This window comes from Vipera ursinii (assembly GCF_947247035.1).
Source record: "Vipera ursinii genome assembly, chromosome: 10".
Taxonomy (NCBI): Eukaryota; Metazoa; Chordata; class Lepidosauria; order Squamata; family Viperidae; genus Vipera; species Vipera ursinii.
The window spans coordinates 22,681,314-22,704,243 of record NC_139520.1 but is presented as its reverse complement, the minus strand read 5'-3'; the positions used below and the strand labels follow the sequence as shown (position 1 = coordinate 22,704,243).

Genomic DNA, 22,930 nt, shown 5'->3' with positions numbered 1-22,930 from the left:
CCAGCGCCCCGGTTGCCATAGCGATCACTTCCTGGTCCACGTAGATTCCGCGATGGCGACCTCGGAGGCGGCGGCACCGGGCAGCGGAACGGACGTGGAGGAGGCGAGCCTGCTGGCCTGGCTGTTTCGCGCGTCGCCCTCAGGGGTGCCGGCGGGAGACGCGGAGCTGCCGACCTACCTAGCGGCGCTGTCGGGGCTGGGCCTGGAGGCGCTGCGGCGGGAGCCCGGGCGGCTGGCGGAGGAGCGGGCGCAGCTGGGGGCGCAGACGCGGGCCTTGGCCTTCGCGCACTACAAGACCTTCATCCGCTCGGCGGAGTGCACCGCCGAGACCCGCCGCGGCTTCGGCGGCATCGAGCAAGGCCTGGGCCGCCTGCTGGACCGCCTGCCGCCCTTCGCCGAGGCTTGCCGGTGAGCCGCCGCGTCCCGGCCGGAGGGAGGCGTGGCGGGTGCCGACCAGGCCCGCCCGCTGACTCGCCGCCTTCTCCCGCAGGGGCTTCACGCGCCACGCCGAGCAGATCGCGCAGAGCCGCCGGATGAACAACGTGACGCTGAACCGCCACACGGAGATCCTGGAGGTGCTGGAGATCCCGCAGCTGATGGACACCTGTGTCCGCAACAGCTACTACGAGGAGGCGCTGGAGCTTGTCTCCTACGTCCGCCGCCTGGAGAAGAAGCACGCTGGCGTCCCTGTAATCCAGGTGCAGGCACCACTGGGGATGGCCCGTGGGTGAACCGCTTTGAACTTCCATCCTCTGCTCGCTGTGAACTTGACCCGAGGGGCTTGGGGTGAAGGCAGGAGAGGACATGGCCTTAGTCTTGAAGCAGGACTCCAGCTCAGAGGAGGGAGAAGGCGAAGCATTTGTGGTTCCTCTGTGGTAAAAAGTGTTGGGGCTTCTACGGCTTTTCTTTCCATCTGTAAAATGCTGGTTGCTTTTACACTGAGAATTTTGGGATGATTTAGGACCAAGTACCTTTTGTTACGTGAGTTGCTCAAATATACCATAAACAACCACGTCTCAGCGTAGACATTTCATGCCGGCTGGCCTTAATGCTGCCAGAGCACACCTATGGCAATATTACAACAGTGAGTCCAAAGGGCCATGTGGCGTTGTGAATTGGAATTGGGGTATGCCTCTTGCATGGTTTTGTGAATTATTTTCAGAGCACCTGTCCCAGTAAGAACGGCTTCTCTTTCCTTCCCAGGGCATAGTGGCTGAGGTGCGTCAGTCCACACAGCTCATGCTTACTCAACTGATCCAGCAGTTACGCACCAACATCCAGCTACCCGCTTGTTTGCGTGTCATTGGCTACCTGCGCTGCATGGATGTGTTCACAGAGGCTGAACTGCGCATCACATTCCTGCAAGCAAGAGACTTCTGGCTGCGCTCCATCCTTGCGGCTGTTCCTGATCATGACCCCTATGTGCACATCACAAAAACGATAGAGGCCTGCCGTGTGCATCTCTTTGACATTGTCACGCAGTATCGTGCCATATTTGCAGATGAAGAGCCGCTGGTACTGCCCCTGGGGAAAGACACCTTCAATGAGAGTGCTATCTTCCATGGGTGGGTGCTGCAGAAAGTCTCCCAGTTTCTGCTCGTTCTTGAGCGAGACTTACAACGTGGTGTGGGCAATCACCTTGACTCTTTGCTGGGCCAGTGCATGTACTTTGGCCTGTCCTTCAGCCGGGTAGGGGCGGACTTCCGGGGCCAGCTTGTTCCCATTTTTCAGCATGTGGTGCTTCTTACCTTCAAGAAAGCTATGCAGGAGGTCACAGACCAGTTCCAAGAAGAGATGAACTCCTACACATTGATCTCTACGCCGGCTCTCCTGGGCAGTGCCATCTCTGTGCCAATGCCTTCTGCCCAGCCAGGCACCTTGCAGCCCCCTCTGGTGCTACTAGACTTTCCCCCCCTTGCGCACTTGCTCAACAACATCCTGATGGCCTTCAATGATTTGCGTCTCTGCTGTCCTGTCGCTCTGGCCTCAGTTGTGGCAGCTCTCCTGGAGGACGTGCTCAGCCAGGTACTGCTCTCTATCTTAGACTGGATAAAATATTCTGCATTTCTCAGTGATGAGAATAATTATTTTAATGGCTATTCCAGAAGCTTGAATGTATTCTTCCCATTTTAAGCTGAGCTCCTTAGAATCTCTCATAGTGTCTTTGCAGCTAGTGGATTTTGTCTAGTAGTGTCATGCACTGCCTGGTTAGATAATTCATGATCTGAATTTTCAGTAGGTAATTTTCATCCAGTTGCTCTGAATTTATAAACCAAAGACTTCTAATGAGTCTTTTCTCTCACCAGGGTGTAAAGATCATTCTGGCTTTCCATCGGGCAGAGGCAGCAGCATTCAGCAGTCAAGAGCAAGAGCTGTTTGTTCAGTTCTGCACAGCGTTCCTGGAAGACCTGGTGCCATACCTCAACCGCTGTCTCCAGCTCCTCTTCCCTCTAGCCCAAATTGCACAGATTCTGGGTATAGTTACTTTTACTTCCTTGCAGAAAGTGGTAGAAGGAAGCTGGTGGAAGTGAGGCCACACTTTATTGCTCTTTGGGGCTAGAACCGGCCCCTTGTCTGTGGAGATTCTCAATCACCCGACTCATGCTTGTCCAAATGGCAGCTGTGCTTTCTTTGTATTTTCTTTGAACACCAAGAACGTCTAATTGCCTTTTGGAAAAAGAAACTTTGGGACGATTGGCCTGTCAGGGATTGATGTGCATAGGTGCCCGGGAGGGATCACAGGCTTGGAAAAGGAACCTCCTCTGGGATTTAGGATTTATGGAAGTGTGTGGCTTCCCATTTTTGTGTTTGTTTCCTGTCCTGCTAGGTGTTCCTGCTGCTCAGGTCCATAAATATGGAGGTCTCGCCTGCGTAAATGAGGAGACGATCCAGGAGCTCCTGGGCTCAGTCCTCCCCGAGAAAGAGACTGCTCTCCCCCTGGCTGAGAAAGGGCTGGCCCAAGAGTGCCTGCAACTTCCCCTGGACTTGGGACTCTCTGGCTCCCAGCAGGAAGAAGCAGATCCCAGCCCCGGCGTCTCTCTTCCTCCAGTTGCAGAGAAGGACACACGGCCGCTCAGTGTGGTTCCCGCCACGGGAGAGCTGGTGGAGGATTTGGGGCTCATCTGCTGAAGGAGCATCTGTGGGCATCCCCCACTCTCCCCTGGCCAGGCGAGGGCAGCGCTTGGCTGCAGGTGCCCTTTCTGGCGGCCTCCTTTGCCAAGCAGGAAGGGAAGGTTGGGGGCTCAGAGGCAAGGGAAGAACTGTGAGAATAAAGTTGGTGTTTCCCTTTCTCCGCTCTAGTACTTGATTGTGGGCGCGAGGCGCTTTCGACCCTCCCGCTGCCCCTCGCCAGGAGGGTGGAGGAGCTTGAGCGCGGCCCGTGGGGCTCCATCTGCGCTTGCGCGATCTGATTCACCTCCCGCCTTTCTTACTGTGCAGCCTCCGTTCAAGGAGCACTTCCGGGCCGGATGGGCGCGCTCGGCGGAGGGGAGGCCTCCTGCCGCTGGGGGCGCTCTTCCGCCTGGCCGATGGCGGCGCGGAGCTGGGATCGCGGGCTGCGGGGCATCCTCCGCGCCGGCCTGGTTCCGTGCCGGCCGCACGGCCTCGCCTTCTCGGATCGGCCCTGGGGGGCGCTGGGCGGCGGCTGGCGCAAGCTGCGCCGGCGGCTGCTGAGCCCGCGCGAGCCGCCTTTCCAGCGCGTCTGCCTGGTGGGCGATCCGGCGCTGCGCGGCGTGGCAGCGCCGGTGGAGCCGGGGCGGGTGGGCAGCGCGGAGGTGCAGCGGCTGATCTCACGGCTAGTGGCGGTGATGCGGCGGGAGGGCTGCGTGGGGCTGAGTGCGCCCCAGCTGGGGGTCCCGCTGCAGGTCTTCGTGGCCGAGTTCCGCGGCCCGCCGCTGCCGGAAGAGCTGCGCGCGCTGGAGGCCGTCCCCTTCCCGCTGCGTGTCTTCGTCAACCCGGCCGTGCGGGTGCTGGACAGCCGGCCCAGCTACTTCACCGAGGGCTGCGCTAGCCTGCCCGGCTTCTCGGCCGTGGTCGCCCGGCACATGGGCGTGGAGGTCTCAGGTGAGGCGGGGGCGAGGACAGGCGGCCGCAGGGGACACGGTGCCCTACTCGCCTCCGGGATCCCAAAGCGGGCCCCGCTGTGGGGCTTTTTCTCCCCCCCCCAGGACTAAACGAGGCTGGAGAGGAGACCACGTGGCAAGCCAGAGGCTTCGCAGCACGCATCATTCAGCACGAAATGGACCACATAAAGGGGATCCTCTACATCGACAAGATGGAGAGCAGGACTTTCACTTGCTTGCATTGGGCCAAGGTCAACCGATAAGCGCATCCTTTTAAGCCAGGGAGGTAGCTGCTTCATGGGTGGGATGCCCACCTGCTACAAGCAGCAGCCTAGCCTTTGCTGCCTTGCAGGATTAGAACTTGCTGTGAACGTTAACTTGCTATTTCTGTGTAAACTCAGTTAAAAAAATAAGTATGTTGTAAGCCTTCATTTCCAGCACTTTATTCTTTCACAAGCCATCTCCGTACAACCCATCACTTTAAAATCTACATGTAGGCTGGGCTGGGGAAAAACGGTCCTTCAGCCCTCTTAAGTACAAGGCAGGCCTAAAGCAGCAGGTGGCAGATTATATTAACCACAGTGCAGTGGGGTACTTGCCTCTCCCTGTGGCACAAATTCACCCTGACCCCAGGCATGGGTGTGTGTGCACCTATCACTCTGCCTGTTCAGCTCTGATTGTAGAAGGCAATTCTCCTTGGCCAGAGGTACAGAGAGAAGCTACCTTGGGACCTGTCCAGGCTTTTCAGGGAATCCCACCTGTGTCCTGTCATTGGGAGCCAAGCCACAATACTTCTCTCCTTTGCAAAGTAATCTGGTAGGCAGGTGGAACTTTCCGGCTGCTCCAGCCCCAGGAGCAAAGCAAAGAAGGCGGAGGACCTTCACCAAAGGCTGAAAGGGAGAATTGTTCTGAGAACAAAAGGGGTTTGGAGTGGACAGAAACTGAACGTTTACAAAACCTACCAGAACCCAGTAAAATAGCATCATACAAGTTTGACGGAATGACACCCTTTTCCCCAAGTGAACTTGAGGTGACGCACAACAGCACTGGAGAAGGAAAGAAGGCTCTTGGTGAAGAACCCCAGGCCTTTCTTTCGGGAGCAAAACTGGACTCACAGCGTGGAGGGCTGAGGAAATGGCTGGGAGCAGAAGGGGTTGGGCTGCTTTTATTTTTGAAACTAAGCATCAGAAATAAAAGGAAAAAAAAACCAAAGATGGGGTATTTGAAGGGAAGAAAAACACAGCAGGCCGAGTCAGGCTTGCTCTTATCCCCTGGTACCCCCAGTGGACTCCCTTCCATCCCCAGCCAGAGATGCCCATGCGGAGACAGGTAGAGAATGAAGCTTCTGCATGGCAGAGTCCACCAGCCACTTCTGGCTTGTTTTGCTCCTGGCCAGGAAAATGGGCCCTTGGCTGCTCCCACTTAACAATGGGGGTCCCACAGGTACAGCATTAACCCTCTTGGCCAAAGTCGTCTGTGAACTTCTTCACCTTCAGGAGATCTTCTGCATTGACCGTGGGGCGAGTGGTGGCCAGCGAGCGCAACATATCTAACTGCAAAGAGAGGGAGTGTTCAGAACCCCCAAGCCTCCAGCATCTTAGCAGTATTTTCTCCAACATAAGGGGGGGGGGGCTGGATTGATGCTTTATACCAGTGGTGTCAAACTGAATTTCAGCATTACCGTTGTCCTGAAATGTTGATATCCCCTTCTCTCCCTCAGGCTTGTCCCTCCGACATCTCCCTATCGGCTCCTCTCTCCCCTCACTCCTCCTCCCCGCCTAAATCCTTATTTTTATATCCTCTCCTCCCTCATGCATTCACTCACTGCCTGGCAGGTTTTTTCACACAGCACTCATCAGCTGAAGCCGAGTGCACTGATTCTGGGGTCCCTGGCAGCTCAGGTTATGGCTGTCGACCATCCCTAAGACCCCTGGAAGCCCCGATCAATTGGAGCCACGTCCGCCAATCCTGGGGCCTCAGCAGAGCCTCAGCAACACCACAGCTCCTGCTGACTCCCCCAGGCTTCTCTAGCACTAGCGCTGCTTCAGGTCACATACACATACCGCACTACATACTCAATCACCTTCTCCTACTAGTCTGCTTGAAGGCCACATCTAAACCCCTCATTGGCCGAATCTGTCTGCTGGCCTTGAATTTGACATCTGTTTTATACCCTCACTTAGCTTGGTGCTCAGTCCCACTTTGTGGACCCACATTCCACACAGAAGAATTGGGTGTGCTGTCGCAGAGTTTTGCCTAAGCCAGGGGCAGGGGAGGAACCACTCACCATGCAGACCAAGGGCTCCAGAAGTTTGTCTCCAGGCACCTCCATCCAGGTCATCTCAAGGGCCCCAGGATCCCCTGGGGAACAAGGAGTCAGCAGGTCATCTACCAGCACACCAGGATTGGTGCGAGACGGTCCATGAACCTGCAGTAAGGATGCAAGCATTAGGCAGATCAGGAGGGTTGTCAGAGTCAGCATCTAACTCACAGGTCTGGGAAAAGAATAGGCTGGCAGGCAAGCCACCTGTCAATCAACCTCTGCTCTCCAGTAACAGCGGTCCAAGATCATGATGAAGACAGCAAAAGGGAGTGAGCCGGTCTTGGAGCTCTCCTGCCAGACCAGAGGCCTTCCTCAGAGGTCATGGCAATGCTCCAGTCTTGGAGTCCAACTCCTCCCATTGAACGATGGGGACAATGCCTGCCGTGTTCAGGTAATCCTCCCCACATAAAGAAATGGATGCAGGTGGGTAGGAAATGGGTGAACCAGCACAAAGAAATGTGGGCAGAGTTCATCCCTTTCATGGCCAAAGAGATCTGCTTTGCGCCAGGGGGCATCAAAATATTGCACAGTAGTTGGCCCCTGATCCCTGCCAGCCTCACCTTTTTAAAGTGTGTGGCTGACTGCACTTTGCGTACTGGCTGCATCAGGGCATCCCGCACAATGATGCTGATGTCAGCCCCCGAGTAGCCGTCTGTCTTTCGGGCCAGCTCATGGATGTCAGCTTCAGTCAGGCTGTGGGGTGTGTTGCCCAGGTGTAGCTTAAACATTTGGGCACGAGCCAGCTCCTCTGGAAGTGGGATGTAAATGCGTTTCTCAAACCTATGTGCAAAGGAGGGAATGCACGGTTCAATCTCCAATGCTGGCTTGTGTGGCATGTGTATGCCCCCGTGCATGTGTGTATCCCACCCTTTTGCCCATCGCTATAAATTAAATTTAAAAAATTAAATTAAATAACTGAGATGTGTGCCGATGTCAACCCCACTCCTCCATCTGCCCCTGATGATTTCAGCTAACTGCATTTGGCCAAGAGGTTAGTAAAAAGGTTAGACTTTGGTCCAAAGTCCACCCAGTTTAGATTATTTTTGTTTCTTTGTAGTAGTAAATAAAACGGACCTCAATTCCTGTTCACTTCAGGACTACATGGACGACGCTTGTCTATGAAGATATTTTTACAGGATGCCTGTTCTGGGCCTCACATGGGGGATGGCCTGCAGCCCAAGTACTTTTCAAGCCAGCCAAAGCTGGGCTATGTGCTGCACCTGGTGCGGCATACATAGCTCAGCATTATAGTCAGAACTATGAAGAGTGGAAATCACACATCATCTAAGGTTGACTTTAAAAGCCACAAAATATATCTGCTATGTGAGGTTGTGGAACTGCCTTATGAAGGGAACATGTTTTTCCCACTTAACTGTTTCTTACTCAGAGAACTACAATTTGTTCCCTGTGGACCTGAATTTCAGCTATTTCCACTTATACAAAATGTGATGGCAACTAACCCACGCACACACTGCTATCACCCACCTCCTCCGAATGGCAGCATCCAGTACCCAGGGGATGTTGGTGGCGCCCAAGACCAAAGTGCCATCGTTATTATTCCCAACACCTGAGGAAAAAGAAAAGTGCCCCATGTCACCCTTTCTGGAGAGAGCAGACCCCGTCTGGCCACTGGCCTGAGAGTAGTGGCCACTCTGGTCAGAGCAAGCAGCTGGACTGCTGCCCCGGCGCCCATCCCCATCACCCACCCTGCATTTGCACCAGGAATTCTGTTTTGATCCTGCGAGCAGCTTCACTCTCGTTCTCATTGCGGGAGCCGCACAGGGAGTCCACCTCATCGATGAAAATGATGGACGGCTTGTGCTGCCTGGCCAACTCAAAGAGGTTTTTCACCAGCCTGAAGAGGAAGCCGGGCAGAATGAGGGGAGGGTCAGGACAGCCTGCAGAGACTGGCCCACATGCAGGATGCCCAAGCAGGTGGAAGCAAACTCCCTATGGAGATCCACCAGGCTGCCTCATTTCACCCCTGGACCCATTTCTCCAAGGGCCAATACCCCACAGAGCGAGCTCTGCCTCCCACACCTACTTTTCACTCTCCCCCAGCCACTTGGACACCAGGTCTGAAGATGAGATGGAGAAGAAGGTGGAATTGCTGGCCTCAGTGGCCACTGCTTTGGCCAGGAAGGACTTCCCAGTTCCCGGGGGGCCGAAGAGGAGGATCCCACGCCAGGGGGTGCGCTTGCCTGGCCGAGAGAAGAGAAGATGGTCTCACTCATCCCAAAACTTCCCAGAGAATGCGGGGAGGGACCCCCAGGCCTCACCTGTAAACAGGTGAGGGAATTTGATGGGTAGGATGACAGCTTCCTTCAGGGCCTCCTTGGCCCCTTCCAGGCCCGCTACGTCGCTCCATCGCACGTTGGGCTTCTCCATCACGATGGCACCTGCAGCCAAGGCAGTTTGCCCCAGAGACCTGAGCCCAGCGCTCACCTCCTCCCTCGCAGGCAGAGCAGCATGGTGTCCGAGGCCCCCAGGGCATCCCCTTCCCCCCCCCCCCCCGCCTTCTGGCTTACCCATCAGCTGCTCTTGCAGCTTCTTCTTCTCCGGGTTGTCACCCTCGCTGTCGCTGTCGCTGCTGCAGAGGAAGACATTCAACGGCCTTGAGCAGAGTAGGCGCTTTCCGGTTGGCTTTGGCCCCCAGGTGACCTCCCGAAGCCTTGGGGGGGGAATCCCCCCAGCCCTTACCCCTTGCTGTCATTCTGGGCCTCCTTGACCGGCTTCTTGCTCTGCTTGCTCTTGTTCCGCAAATAGTCCTTCAGCTTCTCCGCCCGGTCCAGGTACTGGGCGCACTTGGCCCGGATGCTCTCTTTGGCCTTGTCGCTGTGCGTGTCATCTGCGGGAGGGAGGGGGAGGGGAGACCGGCCGGATGGGCGGCGGGCGGGCACACCCGGCGCCCCTTCCGCCCTCGGAGCTGGCCCTGCTGGCGGCGCCCTCCCCGCGCCCCCCACTCACACTTGATGGCGTGCAGGAAGTACTCCACGGCGTGCTGGTACAGGCGCAGCGCCTCCGCGTAGCTGCCCGCCTTGTCCTCCTCCGTGGCTTTCGTGACCAGGTCAATGGCCTTCTGGAAAGACAGCGGCGCTCAGGAGGGCGGCGGGGGCCGGCGGGGGGGAGCCCGGCGGGCCCCCTTCTCTTCTCCCGCCGCGTCTCGGGGCTCGGCACCCGAGACCGCCTTCGAGGGCTTTTCCGCGGCGCCCGTTCCTCGCGGCATCCTCCGCTCTTGCCGGGGAGACCCCGCGGGAGCCACTGCGGGGCGGGAGCGGGCCGGGCTCGCCGGGGGTCCCGGCCCGAAGGGAGGCCGGGCGGGGGCGCACAGGCCCCGCGGCAGCCAAACCGGGCGGGCGCGATTGAGGGGGGGCGCCTCCCGGGGGCGTCTCCGAGCGCCCCGCTGCTTCGCGCAGAAGTTCGCGTCCACCGCGCAAGCTGAGCAGGCGGAGCCCGCGGCCGCCCCGGAGCCGAAGGCCGGGCGGGCCCGTCGCCTGGCGGCTCGGTAGGCCTGGAGCCGGGAGCAGCGCGCGTGGCCCGGGCGGCGGCAACGGAGGCACCTGCAGGGCGGACGTGGTCATCGCATCCCTGTGGCCCGGGCGGCGGCGGCGGCGGCGGGGACTCCGGTGCGGAGGGCGGCGGAGGGTCGGCCTTGGCCCGCAGAGCGCCCCTGCGGGCGGGCGCGGGAACAGCAGCGCGCGGGGGCGGGCTGGCGCGGGGGCCGATGGGAGTCGTAGTCCGCGGCCTGCGCGCTGCTGCTGCCGCTTCGCCGCGGGCGGGCGGCCTTCTCGAAGAACGGCTCGGTCCATCTCGCGGGGTCGTCGTGCCACCCCGACCTACCAAGCGCAGAGAAGGGCCGCCGCTGCAGCTCTTCCCCCCTTCTTCGGGGAGCACACCGAGGGCCCCGGGCTCCGTTCTCCGGGGGGGACCAGGGAGGTCCCCGATTCTTGCGCCTCCCGTGCCATCTGCCTCCATCTCCCCCTCTCCATTTTTCTTCCCCCACCTCCAATTCACTGCTGAGGGTTAAAGTTCTTGCTTCCCCGCAAAGACACGAAGCAGTAGAGGCTAAAACTAATAATATTTTATTATACACCTGCCCTTCGTTGCTTTTCATTGTAATGTAAAATGCGATACAGTGAAGAGTGTAACTCGGCCAGGAGCACCCAGGTTTTCTGCAGAGCCCGGCAAGAATTTCTCTGCTGGCGAAGATCTGACATGGTCCAAATGTTGCCGCTTGAGAACCTGGAGACCCCCCAAAATTGCATTTAAAATAATTGGAAAAGCAAGTCCTTGTATAAATACCATGTACAAAGCATAAAAAAATAAAGCTGGTTTAAGATTTGTGATGGCGTATCTCTGTTGCAATACTCCACATTAGATTATAACAGACAGCATACCCACACAGACATACAGCTCTGCACAGCATTAACACAGACACTCGCTTGTAGTGATTCCCGTGCAAAATTTCAAGACCTCTTTGGCACTTTGGGCCTGTAACAGTTGTGTTTGCCCTATCTGTAAACTCCCGATATCTGACAGAAGATGGGAAACCTCAGCGAGTCACTTGTGCCACTGAACAAAGATATCCGCTTGGCAAGAGGCGCCACAGTAATTAATGAATTAAAGTCTTTCCTGGCCCCACAAAACATTAGCAAGAAGAAAACCCTGAAATCGGCTGGTCTCCCACCCCAAATTCTCCCCTGATGGAACTGAGTCTCCTAACCCAGCTCTATGCTCCACATCAATTCAGGGTCTAAACTCTTGGAGCAGCCTCGTGTAGTTGCAACAACATCCTTGGGCTGAAAAACCGAATCTGGCATTGCTAGGAAAAGTGCTGTGTAAAAAAGGGTGAGAATGTGACGGGTCAAGCTGCACTTCCTAACCTGTATTTTTAAACTTTTGTCTCAATTTGGTAATAATAGTTCATCACCGTGATATAAAAGCACCATTTGAAAACCTGCTAATGCCAGCCAGATTTCCTCTTTCAATGCTATACATTCATACCCCCCAGGCAGCAAATGCCCACAGCCTTACATCACCTCCACGTGGGTACCAGGGGCCCTTTTCTGAAACATGTAACGGTGCCCCTGGCAGCAACCCTGAATGGGAGCCTGGTCGCTGGACATGAGCAGCAAATTATCGGCTGCAACTCCTTCAGCCCTGGAAAGAAGGGAAGCTGGTTACACTCAACTGAAGGTGACTGAGAAAAGGTGTTCTCTTCAGAAAGACTCCAGCACCATTAAATATTGGCTTTTAATGCAGAAAAGGGCCTGGAACGGTCCTTACTGGCCTTGAGGTTTCTCTGAACAGGCCCTGCAGTCCAAATTCCAGCCCTAACAGAGCAGCTGGACACCCAGGACGAGTGCCTGAGTGCCAGCCTTCCTCTTCTGCCTAGAGAGCCCAAATCCTTCACAGGAGGGGTCAGGAAGCCTCCTTCAGCTGGGCCAAGAGGTCTAAAACGGATGGAGCCTCAAAGATCAGAGGAGAGGGCTATTCCCTTTCCAACTGATGCCCAAGACCCATCCCAGACTACAGATACCAGAAGCCCTGGAGGCAACAACCTCTAGTTCTATTCCTGGGCCCCATGACAAGATCCCAGCCCAGCCCTCTTTGCAAGTCCCAAGACAGAGGCCTGAACCCCCAATCTTTGGATGGTAGAGGTGGGCTTCTCTCTGGCAAGAAGCACCTCCTTCACGCACCCTCCACTGGAGCCAGAACTGGGGACATCCCATGGACTCCCCCCCCCCCCCGCTGGGCTCCCTGCTTCTTCCGAGACAAGAACCAGGGCACCACTCAAGGTTTAGTTTCATTTCTTTCCTCAGGAGAGCAAGAAACACTGAATGCCACTACTGCTTTTCACTGATGATGTGCCCAAGAGTTTGGGGAGATTACACAACTTTTGTATCAACAGCTTTTGTTGCAGAGGGACAAGAGGGTCCCTCTGGGTTTGAGGGGGAAAGGAGTGTCTATTTTGAGGCTAGTGGTGGCCTCCTTACTGACTGTGCATTAGCTGATGCTGAGTATTTTTATAAGTGACCCCTTAATACATTTGCTTAGCTTGGGATAAGATAAATAGTAAAAAATATGATTCATGCTGCTCTAGTGTAACAGTCAATGTCAAAATGGGGAAGGGAGCCAGTAAACCTGCTTCAAAGAGCATCTCCCTTTGTAATAAGAGGGACAGGCTCTGCATAGCAAGCTGGAGATGCTCAAAGAAAGCTACTCAAACATTTTCCTTGTGCTGGTTTCTGAATCAGACTTTTTCTGATGCTGAAAAGAATCTCTTAAGCTAAGGCCGTGTCTTTTACTGGTTCTGGGATTAAAACTAGAATTGGAGGGGACTCTTGAACAGAGTGAGAGGGCAGCTCCCCAGCCTTTGGGGGGGGGGGCTTCTGATTCGGAACCTGGCAGCAACTGCACAGTAACCCCCAGGCTCTCTCTGACCCTCCCACAGCAGCAGCACACGACTTGGGCACGTCAGGGGCAAGCTGGGCACACAAGGCACCCTTTCCTTGTTCTGGGAGGAGGCTTCCTTTCTCTTCCCAGCCTCCACCGAAAGGCACATCTGGTAAGTGGAACAGAACGATGGCTTCACATGATCCCACCAGAGAATTGCTCCTTCTACGGCTCCTGCTTGCCCTGCCCTGGCAAAGGGTTTATGGCTGCAGCCTCCCCAGAGCCCTTCAGAAGGGGAGAGATGGGACCGTTCTAAGTCCAGTCAAGGCACTGAGGCTGGCATATGGGACCCTTGCAAGGCCAGGAACCAGGTGTGGCGGCTGCAGCGGTGGCGGCGGCTGTGGCTAGGCCAGGAGGCCCAGGCGGGTCACTTTGGCCGACAGGAAGGTGTGCAGGACAAAGACCAGGGGTTTGGGACAGGAGTGCAGCTCCAGGACCTGTGGAGGAGGGAGAGACAGTCATCCCCTGCCATTTCAAAGACCAGCATCGACCCCTTCATCCCACATAAAACTAAAGTCATGGCCCAGGTGTAGCCAAACCTCCAAGCTCAGGTGGCTTTCTAGTTACGGCTGGTGATCATTTCTGTGCTCGTCTCCTCCTCCCTTGGGTGTGAGAGCAAAAGGCCCTCCTCCTTTATTCCTCAACAGAATTGCAGGAAGTTGCCTAAATCCACAGCCCCTCTTCAGGCAAACGTCGCCAGATGATGGGTCTCCCCTTACAACTCACGACCAGCCACTCACCAGTTCCCCCTCCGGGCCGCCAAAGTCCAAATACAGGTTTCGGACCCCATCATCAGCAGACATCTTCAGCTTCTCAAAAGGGTATCGGAGGAGGATACTGGTAGAACCAGCTCCCTCGCTGGACACGGTGAAGCCATTTTCATAGTGGATTGTGAGCCGAATGTCCTGGCTGTTCCAGATGCAGCCTAGGCCAAAAGACAGAAAGCAGACCCTCCGTGGTCAGGAGGGGAGGGCCACCCATGGGTCAACCGGGCTCAGGCTTCCTTTGCCCACCTCCAGCCTGGCTCCTTTTGTCAAGAGCTAGTCCTCATCTTCTGCCCTTCAAGTCCAGGAGAGCAGCAGTTGATTTGGAAGGACCAGGGCAGGCATGGCGGTGTTTGTGTGTGTAAAATGTTTACTTCAACAGGGGATGCCGGCGCTGCCCAGCCTGGGCAATGTGGCCACATGAACGGAGCGGGTTCTCCCTTCCAATGCCTGGGCCAAAGAGCCTTGGAGGCTGGGACTTGCTCAACCCACCTTAGGCTGCCAATTCCTCAAGGCAGGGACTCCCACCCCACCATCTACTCCCATCCTTCTTGCTGTCAACAACGCCAACACTGTAGCTGGTGGGCATAATCTCTCCATCCCGTTTGCTAGACTGACCAGCAGGGCCTCCTCCAGGGGTTCAAGAGAGGAGGGGCCATGGTCCTCAAGGCTGGGCAGCCAGGCCATACCTACGGAGACCTCCTTGACAAGCTCTGCAGCAGCATGGCAGCCTTGCACCAGGGTTCTGGTCCAGGTGGAGAGGTCACGGTGGGTCTCCACACGGAAAACGTGCATCTCGATGCCCTGGCGAGAGCCTGACCGTGTGGCAAAGGTGAGGTCTGATCCCAGGCAGGGCGACCTGCAGCCTGAATGCACCAGCCTGAGGGGGGAGCGAAGGAGCAGCAGTTGCAAACTGGGGGTGACTTGCTCTGAATAACACCACCCCTGTCCCAGAGGGATTGCAGAAATACTTGGGGGGGGTCCTTTCCCTATTGCATAGACTCTCCCTGAAGCCCACCCCCACTGCGCCCTGTTCTCCTCACCAAAGATCATGAAAGAACCCCAGCTGGGGGAGTAGACAGGCCACAGAGCAGCACCCCATTAGCAGATGAATTACTTTGGGGCAGACTTTGGACACCGGAGAGTCAACCTGACAGAGTCTCACCAAGTCTCTGCCAGCCGCCCCAACCCTCCTTGGAGCCTCCTGATAAACCCATGCAGAAGCCTGAGGGGGGAGGCCTGAAAGCCCTCCCCTCTGCCCCCCCCTCGCTCTCCCCTGCACAAGGGAAAGTGCCAGCCTCCTCTTGCACAGGCCAAGTACAAAGGCCAAAGCCAAACAAACGGGAGGAGCAAGTGCAGCCTTTTCCTCTTTGGCAGCATTGAGGCCAGCCCTGGGGGGCAAGGGGGGGGAGGAGGGGGAGGAAGGCAGGCAAGGATCCCCAACAAGGCTTTTCTGCCTGAATTGGCAGCCAATCCCCCCCACACCCCGCAGCTCTGCTTCACCTGGCGCAGGGGAGCAGGGGAAACAGCTGCCTGCTTTTCTGGTTGCAGGAATCAATCTGGGACTTTCCTGTCTCCAGAAGGAAAGTCCCAAAATTAACACTGGTAGAAATTTCCCAGGCAAGGCATTACAGGAGGTGATGGGCAGGGGGCTCCAGAAGGCAAGACCACCCTGGATGCCCTGCCAGATCCGAGCCCCAGACCATTCCAACCACACCCAGAAGCCGGCTGCTCTCCCAGAGGCTGATGGCAGCCGATCCCCAGCATTCCCGGGAGGTGTTCATGCCCCCTCCCCTTCCGGAAGGCCTTCTGCGTGACCTGAGCCTGGAGAATAGTGGTGGCTTCCCCCACCTGGTGGCCACCAGTGGGTAGCTGTGGCAGGGAGAGGCCCAGGCGTCCCTTGTCCAGGGCACGGAGTCAAAGAGCAGCAGGTCCTTCTCTGTCACCGCCAAGAGGATTGGCCGCCAATGCTGCCGCCCGCCGTCAAGTCTGGCCTGCAGGAAGCGGAGACAGATGAAAGGGTGGGCTGAGGTGTTCACTGGGAAGCTGGGGCCTAGGCCTAGCGAGAGACCACATAGAGGGGCCCAGGACAAGACAGCCACCCTTGTGGCAGAGCTGCTTACAATGACCAGGAGCAAATTCAGATAAGCCCCCCCACACACACACCTTGTTGAGTTGCCAGTGGTCAGAGATGCTTCTGCAGCACCTGAAGGTTGCTCGGGGGGGGGGGAGGGATGGTGACTTCCTGGCCAAAGAAGGCTTCAGCAGCCTCCCGGCCAGATCACTTCCCTCCCCTCCCCCGGCTGCCCGCCAGAGAAAACCAAGCCTTACAGAGGTGCCGGGCGAGGGGCTCACCTGCTCAGCCAGCCAGGCGATCTGCTTGACCTCCCTGCTGCTGCCTGCCATGTGGCTGGCCCCCAACATGGCGTTGAGCTCAGCCAGGACCTGTGGGAGGAGGGCCATGATGTTGGTGTGGATTGCCATGAACCACGAATGCGCTGTGGCCGTGTCCTTGCAGCGAAGGATCAGGGTGTTCCGGCTGTCGGGTGAATGCAGCTCAATCAGCCTGCAGAGAAAAGGCAGAGCCACTGAAAGGAGTGGGGGACTCCATCCCTGATCTTCCACGTTCATTTTGACCCCTCCAGCTCTTCTCAGGGGAGGAGTGTGGCCCCCTCCCCCTGTGGTGAGGTGGCAGCAGAGCCACCTGTACAGGACGCTCGACTCGATTCAGGGCCTGGCAAAAGGGGCCTTGAAGGGCCACTGACCCAGGAGAGGGCCAGACTGCTCTGGGGGCAGCCAGGTCTGCAAAAGCCATTTGGGTTTGGGGCTGGCAGGGAGCTTCCCCATCCACAATTCCCACCGACCTTCTGAATTCTCAGGAGCAGCCATGTGTACTGAAACCCAAGACTGCAGGGAGCAGAGGAAGCAGGGATGGCTGGCACTGCCTCCTCCGGTCTGCCTGCCTGGCTGGAGCCCAAACCTCCTCCCCCTGCCCCCCCCCCCTAGGGATCAGGGCTGCATCCTGTGGACGCCCAAAGCCAAGACTGCTCCACACCCATTGGAGAGGAGTCAAGATATCTTGCAGGGCAGAGGAACAGCCTGTGACACTCACACTCTGTCCCTGCCCCCCACTCCAGGAAGCCTTTTGGCTGATGGCCAGGGAAAGAGGGGGGCCCTCCAGTGATGGCACCCAAGTGGGAATCCACCACTCTTGCTCTCCACCAGGCTCTGCTGCCACCCCAAAACAGCCCTGCTTAGCGGGAGGACTCCCAGCTGCAATGCCATAGCTGCCAGGGTTGCCCCGGAGCCTTCTTGTGCAAGAGGCCGGTCTGGGTGCACGGGGCACAACAGGCCCATGTCCAGAGGTTGGGCTGCCTCTGCATAACCAGACCATCCATTCCAAAATAACAACATGTCTTCTGGGTGGAGGGGGCAGACAGGCATCGGATTTTGGGCTCCCGCCCCTCCGTGAGAAGGCTGCAGCGCTGCAACCTTGAAAGGATCTGGGAAGGACCTTTCTAGATGCACCCTGGAAGCCAGCCCAGGTTCCTAGTCCTCATGTAAGGAGACAACTGCTGCCCTGCAAAACATTCTGCTTGCCCACCCCCTGACCTGTTCTCCAGGTCCGGCATGCTCAGGTTCCTGGCAGCATAGCACATCTTCAAGGGGATGATTTTGCGGTCCTGGGGGGTGCTCTGGTGCTTTGGGGAGCCAGACTCCTCGCTGAGGCTGAGGCTGGGAGAGTGCGGAAAGGCCCCATCCCATGGCAGGTCGGACACCAGCGACGGCTTCTTGATGTACGGAGTTGCCTCCCGCAAGTACTTCACTAAGAGCAGGCCGAGAAGGGAGGGGCTGAGCATTTCCCGTCCTGATGCTCAAGGCCCCACAGAATGACCCCCCGGGGGCTCCCCTCGATGGGCTGAACCCAGGGAAGTCGGCTGGGCAGAAAGCAGCCCCATGTCGCCCCGGCACCCAGGTCCAAGATTGACCCGCTCTCCCCCGCTGGATTCACCTTGAAGGAAGGCCAGGCAGTGACCTCAGGGAAGACTCAGAGCGTTTTGCCAAGATGGGCTCTTGCAAGGCCAATCCCGCCTTGCCTCCTGCCTCTCTCACTGCCTGGTGAATGTACCTCTTTCCTCCCCTTCGGCCTCTGCCTGCAGCTACTCCCAGGCTGAGGAGCGGCCATTTCACCACCACCATTGCCTGACAGGACCCGTCATGATGCTCGACGCAAAGGCAACTGGGGGCGGGCGAGACTTCCGGATGCCCCCCTGAAGAGCACAGCAGCCAGCCAAAGACCTGGTGCTCTACTCCAGAGGAAGGGTCTCCCACAGTGCTGCCCAACCTCAGCCCAGCTCCCCACTTCTGAGCTGCTCAATGCGGCCTGCCCTGCCAGGCAGCGGTGGCAGCAGCAAAGAGGATTGGGGAGGCCAGCCGTCCTGCCTGGCAAGGAGAGCAGCCCCACCCAAGGTGGTTCTTCAGGGATCAACTCTGCGCCCTGCTGCTGTCCAGAGAGGATTAGTGCACAGCCTGGCTTCTAATCCCTCTCTGCAAGGGGCAGCTGGCACACGGGAGACATCTTGGCTCCAGCAAGGAAAGGAAAAGCTGCAGGGAAGTTTTACTTGCCCCCAGGGCGAAGGTCCAGAGACAGCAGCAGCAGCAGCAATGGGTGGTTTCTGGGGTAGCAAAAATGCAGTTACTAGAGGAGGCCTTTGATCTGGCTGCAAAACGGCTCACAATCTGGGTTAGCCTTGAAAACATGCTGTTGTTATGTCTGCTTACAAGTTTGGCTAAAGGAGCTCTTGGTCAGAAGCAATGCAAAGAGCCAATGCCAAAAAGAGAATGCAAATGTCGATCAATTATCTGCAAACAGATGCAGTTGATAAACATGAGCCCCAGCTTGCAAAACAAAAACATGCCTGGCAGCCACGTAAAATTCCAGCATGTGCTAAACAAAACCTTAAGAAAACTCTCAAAATTCCACTAATCCTTTAGGAAGATCAGCTAGTGGAACAGCAGTCCTAGAGTGGTGAAGAAGTAACTTCCAAATAAACACAACCACCTCTACTTTTTAGCAGAAAATAAAGTTTTAATGACCTAAGCAAACAATTTTTCTGTTGGGCTGCTCTTCCCAGGAGGATCTCCTGTCCCAGATGGTCATTTGGGGTCTCCTGATGAGGACCGAGCCAAGGTTATGTGCAGAGAGGAAGCAGCTGGCCTGGGGGCACCAGGAAAGGACATCCGGCACCAGCCACTTGCTCTTTCACCCACCTCCGGTTGAAGCAGGGACAGGGGAAATGCCGTCTCTCTTTCCCCATGCAAATCCCTGGCACACAAGGAGAGCTCCGCATTCCTGGGATCAGCTTGCCATCACGGGCTGGCAATGCACATCCAGACGTTGCAGCCCTAAAAGGCAGGGAGGCTCACCAAACGTTTGAAGCTCTTTGTTCAAACTCAACTCTCCTGAGCAACTCTGCCAGGCGGAGGGGCCTCACCATGTCCAGGGAGGTCTGAAGCAAGGGCAGCTTCCAAAGACGAGGGAGCACATTAAAAATAAAGGAGCTGATTTCTGTCTGGAAGGACCAAAGGGCTGGCCCAACATTAAGAGTCCTCCCTCAAGTCACCAATGAGGCAAGAACAGGGCAGGCATTTACAGCTGTTTGTCAACCAGGACAGCTGTATAAGTGGCAGCAGGGCACATCCTTAACAGGGACCAGTGGCGGGGGGGGGGGGCTGCCTGTGCACTCCTGCTGTCCTAGCTCCCAGCCTGTCCAGTGGGGCTCCAGGCCTGTGCAAAGGAGGGCAGGGGGAGGGTCAGAGCTTCACATACAGCTGCCTCAGTGGCCCAGGGGGAGCTTTCCAGCCAAGCAGCTCAGGCTCACACACACACACCCCAGGATGGGAGGCGGAGGGAGCAGGGTGGATGGGAAAGGCCCCTCCTAGGAGGATGGCTCAACAGAAGAGGAGCTCCACAGCTGGCTACCAGATGTGGGCTCTCCAGTATCCCCATCCATAAAACGTCCCTACCCTCCTTTGCCCAGCAGGCCTTTGCACTCCTCCCCAGCCAGTCAATGACTCAGGAGCTGGGAAGGATAAATCAGAGCTAGTCACCCTGTTACAGGTTTGCAAGAGCAAAAGTGTTTTACTCGGCAGCCCAGAAAAGCCCCTTGGACTGAAAGGCAGGAGAGAGGAGGGGCTTAGAGGACCCTGTGGAAGAACGGAAGCATTTAGGCCTCTCAAGAAAACTCTTCTGGCCCATGAGGAGCCAAGATAAATGACTCAAAAAGGCGGCTCAACCCAGACAGAGCCACAATTTGAAAAGGCCCAGAGGATGGTCTGGTCTCAGGGCTTCACCGCCCTAACAGTGACCCCGAAGGCTGTCCAAATTCTTGGTCTCTTGAGGAAGGTTCGAAGGACCTCCACTTGCAACCACAGGAACCTTTCTTTCTCTAAGGAGGCGGCCCTCAGAGGCTGCCCCATTCGCTCCCGTGAAGACGGAGCCCGGCTGACCTCAGCCACCATCATCCGGAGTGGCTGCAACCAAGGAAGAGCCACAGCTCAGCGGGGGGAGGCTTTCCGGCCGTTTTCACAACGTTTGGCATTTTGCATGGGGGGGAGGAAATGCACAGCACAGCCCCCCTTCCCCCCCCAAGAAACGCCCCCTGCTCTCAGTCCACAGCTACCTTTCAGCTGCAAAGACCCTGGAGGTCTCCCAGAGGGCCAAGCAGGGGAAGCCGGAGGGAGGGAGGGCCGGGTGGGACCTCCCGGCTCCCCACAAGGCCCCCCCATCACCCTTCCCACCACCCTCCCTCAAGGGGGTGCTGCATTTCCAGACGTTTTCCCAGCCAGACACGTTTACAGGGCCCAGGAACTAGGAGAAAAAGTGGTGAGCCAAACTGGGGAGAGAGATCCTGAGCAGAGCCCCCCCCCCAGCTGTATGCAGTGCGTGAAGTGGGGAGACTTAGAGAAAAGCCTGGCCCCAAAGCCAGAGCCAACAGAGGGGCCGATGCACAGAAAGGCCCTAAGTGCTTCACCTGTTGACTCCCAAAGGTCAGCAAAGACTAAGGCCAGCCTTCTATCGAAGGACAGTCCTCCTCAAGATTTGGGGTCCCCTTTAAAGTCCCTGCTACTACAAACACTTTTGCAGACTTCCCACAAAGAGCCCCACTTTCCTTTCTGTTCCTGGGCTGATGGGGCAGAAGGGGGGAGGTAATAGTTCTTGTCCAAGAGAGGTGAAGAAAGGCAGGCTGTGTTGCAAAAGGGGAAGCAGCACAGAAAAATGCTGCTTTGGTTACTCCCGAAATCCTGTCTCCAGCATTGCTGTGCTTTGCGTCCACTCCCAAAAGGGTCATCCCTTGGCACCCAAACTTGGATACTCAGAGGCTATGAGTTACAGCAGGGAGCTCACCCTGCCCCTGTGGGACCACTTAGTGGACCCACAAAAGACGCATCTAGGCCAAGGAGCGAAGCCCCAACCAACCAAGCAATGCCCCAACCAAGACTGGAAAGCGACAGCTGTACATGGCAGCAGCCCCGCCAACCCCTTGTGTGGCTTAGACATCTTCCACAGCCTTCGCCCTGCATTCCCAGAGACAGAATCACGCCCCAGATAAAGAGGTGGCTGCCCCACTTCTTAATAGCGGAAGCTGAACGACAGTTAAAGAGAGGCTGAAGAGCATTGCCAGGTGCTAAGACGACCCACCCGTCCAATCTCCTGCAGGGCGATCAGCCCTCCGCTTGCCAGGGGCTTCCAGGAGCTGCAACGTCCCCCCACAGGACACGCCAGACATCTAATACCAAGAGAGAAGATGGGCTTTGGGCCTTCAGAGGCTGCCCTTCCCCTCCGGAGAAAGCATCCTGACAGCCAAGCTGTCCCTGGAGTTTGATCAAAGTTGCTGCCTTCTGCAGCTGGGCGAGGTGACAGCACCCGCTTCTCCCACACCAACAACCGGAGGAGCAGACCGCACCGAGGTCGGTCGGGAATTCCTGAGGCGCCCCACTGACCGTGATCCCATCTCCGGCTCCTAGCCTGTTCTGGGCAAGCTAATCGGGTTGCCTGAGGGGGCTGCAAGGCTGGCCTAAGACGCTCTGCCCTTCCCGGAGCCTGGCCCAAAGCGGAACGAGAAGTGGGAAATTCCGGTTTGAAAGGAAACTCCGCCGTTTCCCGTCGTTGGATTGACTGAGCGACGAGCGGAGGTCCAGCCGCTCCCGACGACGTGTCTTATTAGGGCTTCGAGGGGGGGCTGCGCTCGCCCCCACCCCTCTCCTTCATCAGCCAAGCAGGCGAGAGGCGCCGGTCCCGAAGCTGCTTGCGGAGGGGTGGGGGCAGCGGGGGCCTCGGGCCAAGCCCAAGCGGCAGCCAGGTGTCCGGCTCTGCCTCGGGCGCCGCCTCCCCGCAGCCCCAGACAGGCTGCGCGTGGAGCTCCGGAACTAAGCCGCCGGGGCGGCCGGCCGTCCCCCACCCCATCCCGCGAGCCGCGCGGCCCCTGGGCGCGTGCAGAGCGCCGGCGCTTACCTTCCAGCAGGACCTCCCGGCCGGCTCGCTTGAGCGCCTGCACGGCCTGGTCGTGGGTGGCGTCGCGGAGGTCCACGCCGTTGACGGCCAGGATGGCGTCGCCCAGGCGCAGCGCCCCGCAGCGCTCGGCCGCCAGCCCCGGGAAGATGCGCGAGATGAGCACCGGCATGCGGTTCTCGCGCCCGCCCTTGATGCTGATGCCCAGCCCGCCCGCCTCCGCCTTCACCACCCGCACGCGGCGCACCCCGGCCGGGGGGGAGCCCGGCGCCGGGGAAGGCGGGCCGGGCGAGCCGGACCCCGGCGGCCAGGGGGAGGCGGCGCCCCGCTCGGGGGAGGCGGAGGGCGAGGCGGCGGCGGCGGCGCCGTTGGGCAGACCGTCGCGCGGCTCCGGCTCGGAGCTCAGCGCCAGCGCCTCCCCGCTCAGCTCGGCCACCGCCCGCACCCAGCGCTCGCGCAGCAGCACTTCCACCAGCCCGGCCTTGCGGGCGCGCGTCCACACCGCCATCCCGCACCCGCCGAGGCGCCGCGAGTGGCGCGGGCGGGGCCTCTTGCAGGGCGCGGGAGGCTGGCCCCGCCCCGCCCGCCCGCAGGTTCGTGCCAAGGGCACCGCGTCACGTGAGCCGCAGGGAGGGGGCGGCTGCCGGCCCCCCGCACGCGAGTTGGGGGCCCGCGCCGCCCCCGCGGGACTCTCCGGGGCCCGCAGCCCTTCCGAAGCAGGGAGGCCGGCGGGCTGCCGGGCGGGGGAGGGAGTCGCCCTTATCCGGCCGAGGAAGGCGCGGCTTCTCTGCCCCGAAGAAAGCCTGTCCAGCAC

The 22,930-nt window shown here is 58.0% G+C and overlaps 4 protein-coding genes across 5 annotated transcripts; 2 read left to right on the top strand and 2 right to left on the bottom strand.

Moving 5' to 3' along the window:
• The first annotated feature begins 8 nt into the window (after window positions 1–8).
• On the top strand, window positions 9–3,289 carry COG8 (component of oligomeric golgi complex 8). The gene is made up of 5 exons (XM_083370482.1): window positions 9–408; window positions 491–698; window positions 1,204–2,025; window positions 2,307–2,475; window positions 2,828–3,289. Exons 1-5 carry the CDS (start codon window positions 53–55, stop codon window positions 3,127–3,129), a joined length of 1,857 nt encoding a protein of 618 aa, XP_083226608.1. The 5' UTR covers window positions 9–52; the 3' UTR covers window positions 3,130–3,289.
• Window positions 3,290–3,301: 12 nt separating this feature from the next.
• Window positions 3,302–4,172, top strand: PDF (peptide deformylase, mitochondrial; the record flags this gene model as incomplete). Its single annotated transcript, XM_083370492.1, has 1 exon — window positions 3,302–4,172. The coding sequence occupies exon 1, from the start codon at window positions 3,468–3,470 to the stop codon at window positions 4,170–4,172; it is 705 nt and encodes a 234-aa protein (XP_083226618.1). The 5' UTR covers window positions 3,302–3,467.
• Window positions 4,173–5,211: 1,039 nt separating this feature from the next.
• Window positions 5,212–10,053, bottom strand: VPS4A (vacuolar protein sorting 4 homolog A). 2 transcript variants are annotated; one of them, XM_083370489.1, is made up of 11 exons: window positions 9,945–10,053; window positions 9,352–9,463; window positions 9,085–9,232; window positions 8,913–8,974; window positions 8,664–8,783; window positions 8,429–8,585; window positions 8,091–8,239; window positions 7,870–7,951; window positions 6,945–7,164; window positions 6,349–6,489; window positions 5,212–5,614 (listed from the first exon to the last, which is right to left on the bottom strand). In XM_083370489.1, the coding sequence occupies exons 1-11, from the start codon at window positions 9,963–9,965 to the stop codon at window positions 5,513–5,515; spliced, it is 1,314 nt and encodes a 437-aa protein (XP_083226615.1). In that variant the 5' UTR covers window positions 9,966–10,053; the 3' UTR covers window positions 5,212–5,512. The 2 variants fall into 2 exon arrangements, with proteins under 2 accessions (XP_083226615.1, XP_083226616.1); XM_083370490.1 differs by having other exon boundaries at window positions 9,352–9,460; window positions 9,945–9,980.
• A 403-nt stretch (window positions 10,054–10,456) lies between these two features.
• On the bottom strand, window positions 10,457–22,639 carry SNTB2 (syntrophin beta 2). The gene is made up of 7 exons (XM_083370646.1): window positions 22,120–22,639; window positions 17,217–17,430; window positions 15,960–16,170; window positions 15,456–15,598; window positions 14,294–14,484; window positions 13,581–13,765; window positions 10,457–13,277 (listed from the first exon to the last, which is right to left on the bottom strand). The coding sequence occupies exons 1-7, from the start codon at window positions 22,622–22,624 to the stop codon at window positions 13,185–13,187; spliced, it is 1,542 nt and encodes a 513-aa protein (XP_083226772.1). The 5' UTR covers window positions 22,625–22,639; the 3' UTR covers window positions 10,457–13,184.
• Between the last annotated feature and the right edge of the window lie 291 nt (window positions 22,640–22,930).

Coding starts and splice junctions, on each gene's coding strand:
- COG8 (XM_083370482.1), top strand. CDS start 53: ATGGCGACCTCGGAGGCGGCGGCACCGGGCAGCGGAACGGACGTGGAG. Junction 2,026..2,306: donor TGGAGGACGTGCTCAGCCAG/GTACTGCTCTCT, acceptor TTCTCTCACCAG/GGTGTAAAGATCATTCTGGC. Junction 2,476..2,827: donor CCAAATTGCACAGATTCTGG/GTATAGTTACTT, acceptor CTGTCCTGCTAG/GTGTTCCTGCTGCTCAGGTC.
- VPS4A (XM_083370489.1), bottom strand. CDS start 9,965: ATGACCACGTCCGCCCTGCAG. Junction 8,975..9,084: donor GCCCAGAATGACAGCAAGGG/GTAAGGGCTGGG, acceptor CTTCCTCTGCAG/CAGCGACAGCGACAGCGAGG. Junction 5,615..6,348: donor TGGAGCCCTTGGTCTGCATG/GTGAGTGGTTCC, acceptor CTCTCTTTGCAG/TTAGATATGTTGCGCTCGCT.
- SNTB2 (XM_083370646.1), bottom strand. CDS start 22,624: ATGGCGGTGTGGACGCGCGCCCGCAAGGCCGGGCTGGTGGAAGTGCTG. Junction 17,431..22,119: donor CCGGGAGGTCCTGCTGGAAG/GTAAGCGCCGGC, acceptor GCCTGCTCTTAG/TGAAGTACTTGCGGGAGGCA. Junction 13,766..14,293: donor TGTCAAGGAGGTCTCCGTAG/GTATGGCCTGGC, acceptor CTTTTGGCCTAG/GCTGCATCTGGAACAGCCAG.